General features: G+C 35.2%; 2 protein-coding genes across 2 annotated transcripts in view; one reads left to right on the top strand and one right to left on the bottom strand.

The window, feature by feature from the left end:
- Positions 1-1,986, bottom strand: part of LOC113118600 (E3 ubiquitin-protein ligase TRIP12) — a 91,363-nt gene extending 89,377 nt beyond the window's left edge. The window contains exon 1 of the mRNA XM_026287901.1: positions 1,965-1,986. The gene's annotated coding sequence lies outside the window, so the exon portion shown is untranslated. The remainder of the gene's footprint in view (positions 1-1,964) is intronic.
- rasa2 (RAS p21 protein activator 2) overlaps positions 1,188-7,517 on the top strand; it is a 44,516-nt gene continuing 38,186 nt past the window's right edge. Inside the window, exon 1 of the mRNA XM_026287909.1 lies at positions 1,188-1,562. Within this exon, the coding sequence (XP_026143694.1) occupies positions 1,505-1,562 (58 nt within the window). The 5' untranslated portion in view covers positions 1,188-1,504. The remainder of the gene's footprint in view (positions 1,563-7,517) is intronic.

Below are 7,517 nucleotides of genomic sequence, written 5' to 3'. Positions count from 1 at the left end.
CTTATTAAAGATTTAAATATTAAATTTAAAACAAATGAAATCAAGTCCATGCAATAGGACATATTCAAAGACTATATTTAAAATGGCACGTTTAGATATTACAAGGTGTTTTTTTTAAGGGTTGACGCAGTTGCCTTGTTTTCATTTGTGGCACATTTAAAACTGCTTCTACAATTGACTAAGGTTTATTGCAATGTTGGCTGGGTTTCCTAAATCTCAAATGCAAGTTTTCTAAAATTGGAACACAGTATAAAGTATATTTCATCACATTCAATTTTTTTTATATTATATTATTAGAATCCATAAATAATAAATACAATTTAAAAAATAAGAAACATTAGAGAGAGAGCCAGAAAGAGAGTGAAACAGAGCCCAGAGCTCCTCTTCCTTCTGAAATTGCAGACTCGTAAGAGGGAACTCTGTTTATTCATTCAGATTGTCTCTCTCACTATGTCTTTGGGCCTCCATGCTGACCCATCTGAGAAGCTCATTCCAGTTTCTCTGTCGGTCCTCCACACAATGCCACATTCAGTGTCCTGTCTGGGCTCAGGTGACACCAGCGCCAGATGTTCTCAACTCTCCACCACCGTCAACTCCATGCAGGTAGCAGGTTTGTGCCCAAAACAGAAAGCCTATCAAGTATATCTGTGAAGGTTTTCATTCATTCCAAGCCATCAGGGAATGTCTGGTACTTCATTCATCTGTACCTGAACTTTGTTTGACATTTTTCAAAAACTTCACCACACAGCCTATCAGCTACTTATCTGTTTTGCATGCCTAATGCACCAGAAAATATCTGCCAGTCTACTCAAAAATTAGGCTAGTGAACATTCAAATTAAGATTGTAATACAAAGACTAATATATATATATATATATATATATATATATATATATATATATATATATGTGGTAGAGCATTGCGTTAGGTTAGCAGCACAAAAGGATGTGGGTTCGATTCCCAGGGAACACGTTAGGTTAGGTAAAAAATGTATAGCCTGAATGCACTGTAAGTTGCCTTGGATAAAAGTGTCTGCTAAATGCATTAATGTACATTATACATACATACATATATATATATATATATATATAAATCTTAAAATGCCTTTAAGGACAGAAAAGGTTTACATAATTTAAATACAAACCACTAGCTAACAGCTTTGTGCTAATTTCCAAACTATCCACAAAGACTGTTTCACAAGCTGGCGAACTTGACAAGGCTAAAATGCTCTTTAGGCAGTCAGCTCACTAGGTTTTAAAACACAAGTCACTGGGTTTCTTCCTAGGGGCCCCGTTCATCTGCCCTTTCGCTCGTCCTCCACCAGGGTTTCCGTTTGTTTTGACTATATGTTGCCTTTGCGAGTTGATTCACACAAATCCCGGTCTGCCGTCGCGACCAATCGCGCTGAGCCGGTGACGCTTCGGAGGGCCGTCCGTCCGTGCGCCTGCATTCATAAACGGATGTGATAAGTGTTGAATGTACTGTACAGAGACGAAACTTGGACCATGGCGGAAGAAGACGACACGAAAATCCGGATTTTGCAGAGCCTCCGAGGAAAAATATGTAAGTGCGACACGCTGCTTGGATGGCGAGTTAGATGTGTGTGTGTGGAAGAGTGTGTTCAGATGGCTTTGGGAGAGAAAGAAAAGGATCAGCACGGGGGAAAGAGGGGCGCGGTAGGAGCAACACACACACACACAATCTGCGCTACTGGATGGGGCTGTGACAAACCACCGCTGTTTGCCACGTTTTGCGAACGGTTTGATTAAGTAGTTCACTTCGGTTTGGATATTTTACCTTTAAATCATCTTTATATCACCAGTGACAGATACAGCGCAGGATTTTGCCCAGTATCTGTGAGTTAGCAGTGGCGCTAACGTGCTCCATACCCTGGTTCCTCCTCACAGCCGTCGTATTTATTCACTTTTATGTTAGTACAAGAGTGAAATATTGTTCTTTATTTACCCGTTTTAACCAGACCCGTCTTCATGCCACTGGAGCTGTTGGATGGTTGATTCATTCTCACCCGGACTGAGGGTGTGAGATAGACGGTGGGATCCTCGCCGAAATTTGACAAATTCTGAGCTGGACGGAAGTTGTTGCTAAACGAGCATTGCCACAGATAATTACCATATTTTGTAATTTTCTTTAAAACGATTTTTAAAAGCGTAATATAGTATATTCTGTATTCTATAAACGATAACGCAATAACTGTAACGTTATAGTATAGATTTTAAATTACAAATGACTTGGTACGTAAGTTACCGTGGATTCAAAATCAATTACCGTTTGTACAATATAAATAACACTTTGGTCACTTGGTATTAGCAGCTAAGTTATATATATATATATATATATATATATATATATATATATATATATATATATAATGACAAAGAGCTCCTTAACTCTTTTTAACACTCTTTGCAGAGCATCCCACATTAAATTTATTATGACTTACAGTCGTAGTAACTAACGAGTTAGCTGTGGTAAATTTTCTGCTAGGGTATTTGATATATTTACACTGTAAAAATCTAATATGCAGTTATTCCTACTCCGTCTGACCTGGAGTAATTTTTATAACCCAGTATAGACAGGTCGCTTATATGAATTGTAAGAGTTTTTGCCTATTCGTACCATGGAATCACAACAAAGTACCACAGAACTACAATGATCATTAGACATGATACCGTGGTATTACCATTATTATTTCGGGTATGCTACCGCAGTAATAACATGTTATTCTTTAAGGATAATTTAAATTCCAAAGTACGTGTGTGTCATCGCCATTCTTCACATTTCACAGTACATTGTAAAACTGTTTTGTCAAGTAACCTAAACATGTTCTTCATGTAAAAACATCTGAATTACATTTTTAACTTAAGATGATGGCATGTTCTGTGATATTACTGTTGGATACAATTAGTATAAATTGTACATTTGATACATATATACACATTTTTTTAAAGATATGACATGACAGCTGAAATTGACATTATTGGGGCAAATGAAAGATTGCTGCGCGTCTGAAATATAATTTTGGCATGTCAGGTGTTTTGAATAGACTGAGATGATTTGAACTCAATTTATTTGGAGGTGCTTTCTTAACATTTTCTTAACACTGTCAGAATGATTATTGCTTATGTTTTTTACCGTCTCCCACCCCTCACCCACCAAAATACAAAAAAACAACAAAAAAATTGAACCGAAACCTTCTGTGTTGCAAGTGACTTCGTGGTAAATCATCACTCTCTGGAAAGCTCACTGAAAGCCTCATAGCCACATGATATTACATAATTCATGTGAAGTGGAGAAGCTCTTCATTTTACAAGAGTATGGAAAGATAAAATAATGTAATGAAAAAAGATGTCCTATGATACAAGTAGAAAATCTGTTGTACTTTCAGTAAACCTAAAAATAAATGAATAAATGTAAAAAACAATACATTATCTTTCATACCTGAAAAAGTCATAAAAACTCTATAGAGATCTTTCTTAGCTTTAAATGTTATGTACAGCTCTTTATGCCTATTTTTTACAACTGTATGTGTATGATTGTGTTAAAGTCATGGCTTTTATCTTTCCACCCCGATGAGGGTGTGCTTTTCTGATTACGGTAACAGCTCAGTAACCTGCGTTTGCTACTGTACTAAAACAGCTGTCTGCACTGGGGATGTGGGGGGGATTCAGAGACGGGGAGTTTTTGGAAATCTGTGTCTAATTGGGACTTTTAGGGCATTTGGATGACTTGAAAGTCCCAACCTCAAGTCAATTCCAATAACGTGCATAGTATAACACAGTGTGGGTGAATAACACACTGTTATGAATTTGACAGAATTACACTCTCAGATAGGAAAAATAAAAAGGGGATGGTACTTTTCAAAAAGTATACTAACTTTAAGTTCCCAATATGGACTCTTTAGGTACAAACCTGCTTATGAACTTTTATTTCAAAGAGTGTTGAATAAATTAGTTATACTTACAGAATATAAAATAGTTGTCATGTTTAGTGAATAAAAAGTTACACATGCCTTCAGGAAGAACTGGGAAAGTCCTTAGGAAATTACGGAGTAATAATAATCCCTCTCTTCTTTGTAATCGCTTGGGGAAGAAACCAGGTACTGTTAAAGTTTTTATTAACACAGTGTCTAAAACGTCTTCGATCAAACTAGTTCCTACTCAGTCCTTGGCTTGCCCTTGTCCAAACGATGAGGTTCAGGGCAAATCATGGTGACACAAACTGAATGACACACTGTAAACAGAGAACAGTCCCATGACATCAATAATGTGTTATCAAATCAAATTGCCGAAACTCTCAAAGGGTGACTGACGTGACACTGAACAATTGATCCGCTAAATGTTATAGCTGTGCAGTCAGTCTGTGGGTTCTGTATTAACACACTTGTCCAAATACATGGTGTGGTTGGCTCTCATCGTCAGCCATTTTTATGAAACGATAAAGGCATTCATTTGTTTACTAGTGTTTTGTAGTTGGTTGACAACAACTGTTATGTGTAATAATAGCTACTGCCCATTGGTCCGTGAGGTGAATGAATACAGCTCAAAGGCTTTTTCATTCACAAAAGCACACCAAGGTTTCAGAATGACTGTTATGAGTACGTAGGCCACTGTGTGCAGTGCGTCACACTGCAGTGATGTCTTTATCCATGTAAGTGTCCTAATCGGGACGTATGTCAACACCACGCACAACCACAAATTGGGTTACGGCCTCGACAAACACCATTAAACCATTCTGTGCATGCAGCACTTGCAGGATGCTGCTGATTTTATTCCTGCAATAATATTCCCCTGCTAAAGTAATTAAATCCCTTGTATCTTAAAAAAATTAAAATAAAAAAAGATTTGGGCCCACTATATGCCAGCAGAAAATGATCAGAAGGTTAACACTTTAGATTAGGGAACACTATTCACTGTTGACTAGTTGCTTATTAACATGCATAATACTAGCATGTTAACTGTTTATTATTAATTATAATCACATATTGATTCCTTATTCTGTTTGACCATATTCAAACCGTAAACAAATTCCTAAACATAACTACTACTACAACTATCTCACTTGTTATCAATTAGGCAGCAAATGAGGAGTTTATTGACTGAAAACTCTTAGTTAATAGTGAATATATGTTTCCTGATCGAAAGTGTTTACTGATTAATCAAAAATATGCTTCTGAAAAATGTGGTATAGATCATAGTTTGGCAGAAAAAAATTATGGTAAAATGATTTAAATAGCTTCCCTGAAGCATTCATACTTTAAAGTACGAAAAGGCCATGGTACTTTATGTAATATTAGCTTGTGAATTAACAAGGGAATTATTTGGATTAGGGCTCGGTGATTTGGCAAAAAAATCATGATAAAAATTTTCATATTAGTCAATATCAATAGTTATCACGATAGATTTCCAATCTTTATTTCTTTCAAGTTTAAAGGCAGATTTGTTCTCCTGGGTTGAAGTTTTAGAAACCAGATTGTTAGTTGTGGTTTTAAACTACTCTTTATTGTCAGAGTTTTTTCCATTCTTAACACTTTTCCAGTAATTTTTCCTCAACAAAATTAATATTTTAATTAAAAATTTTATATTGTCTTAGTTTCTGCATGTCCCTATGAGTTATATTGTTTCAAATCATGAAACAGGTTTGTGGTTCCAGACTTTAATGATGTGTATCTTCAGCACAGTTTGCAGAGCAGACTGCAATATTAATAATATTACATATTTGTCCCTTAGAAATATACATTTGGTAGTAACTTTAATTAAGAGTAGCATGAGTTAGAAAATAAAAAATTGTATGTGGTGAAATTTAATTAGATTTAATTTACACACATTTAGATCATGATGACCACAGTTAAAGCACCTCAATACCATGTAAAAAATGTGCTCTCTAGGTATTTGTCTGAAAAAAACATTAGTTTTATCAACACTTTATCAACATGCTAAAATTGTCACAATAAACATGCTAAAAACTATTCTTAACATGTGAACCGCATGCTGAAAACCTATTCTGAACAGCAATGTGTTTAGAATTCTCTAAAAATACCTTTGCATTGGTAAACTTTTTTTTTGTGAGACGTTGAGCCATGAAAATTTCCATTGGAAAGTGTAGTGTACTAATTGGTACCCTCATGGACTAAAAGACTTCTTTTGCTCACTCTGATGTTATCTTTTTCTTTTCTTTTCCCCTCTTTTTGCACACAAATGGCCACATTTACATGTGGTCACCAGCACCGGCTATCAGCAGGTGTGCGTGCACATATACAAGCAGCAGGAGGAAATGTTTGCATGTTGTGATGTGTTGGAGAACTGTGAAGCATTCAGTAGTATACTAATAACAGTCGACAAAGAGGAACTAAGGGCTGGCTCTATGAGGACCATCTTACAACACACTCTTACGACTTTATAATGGCCACATTGTTCCGGTGTCAACCAATTCTGATGCCCTTACTAGAACATTTTAGTCCTAGACAAACGTGATGGTCTATTATATTTGACCCTCTATACAACCGTTTGTTTTCCTGTAGTGGGTATGAAATCAGTTTCGGCATTTTGTGGGTTTTAGTTCATGTTTGTTAGCAGTGTTGGGGATTACACATTACACGTAACGCAAGTTACGCAATCAGATTACTTTTTCAGGTTACTAGTAAAGTATCGTATTACTTTTTAATTTACAAGAAAATATCTGAGTTACTTTTTCAGAGAAGTAAGTCCAGTTTCTTTTTTTTCCCATTTATTGATTAAAAGCTCTCCTGTCCTCATGTTGCGATTAAATCATGAAGTAAGATTTTACTTTAGTTCTAGAATAAATGTAAACATGTATTAATTTATCTCACTCACAAAAAAATTAAATAAGAATACAGATTTGATTTGCTCAAAATGAATAAAAACCTTACAAAAAGTACAACTCTAAATTACTCAACACTGTAAAAAAACAAACGGCTACGGCTGCCAAATAAAAAATGTAAAATTAAAGTAAAATATCTTAATTGAAATAAAGTGCAAAACAATAACCTTAAGTACATTTTTTTTAAAGGTTTTACAAAAAAAGTTATTTTACTGTTTTTTTTTTTCTTGTTTCAATTATGATATTTTACTTTAATTTTGCGGAGGGGGGGTTGTCAGTCATTTACCATTTTTTACTGGACATTTTTTACAGTGAAGCTAAACTAATAAATGTTCTTCTTTTCTTTTTTTTCGCTGAAAAGTTTTAAACTTTATTCTTCTGCTTTACAGACATTAATTTACTTTTCCTACAGCCTGAGGCTTTTGCTGTGAAAGGGCATTTGCATTTGCCAAAAATATTACTTTTTATATTAAAAGCAAGCCCTGCTCAGATTTAAAAAGTTAAGCAAAAGTAACCTAACAAATCACTTTCCCTACACTGTTTGTTAGTTTGGAGGTCATATAAATGCTTGCATGAAGCTAAAAGTTAGCTTTCTCTAGAAAAAAAATATTGATGACTCATCATGCACTCATGGGCGTGTTTTAAAAATTTGGGGCCGTT

The sequence above is a fragment of the Carassius auratus genome, chromosome 18, assembly GCF_003368295.1.
Source record: "Carassius auratus strain Wakin chromosome 18, ASM336829v1, whole genome shotgun sequence".
In the NCBI taxonomy this organism is placed as follows: domain Eukaryota; kingdom Metazoa; phylum Chordata; class Actinopteri; order Cypriniformes; family Cyprinidae; genus Carassius; species Carassius auratus.
The sequence above is the reverse complement of the archived record's forward strand: the minus strand, read 5'-3'. Positions and strand labels throughout refer to the sequence as shown.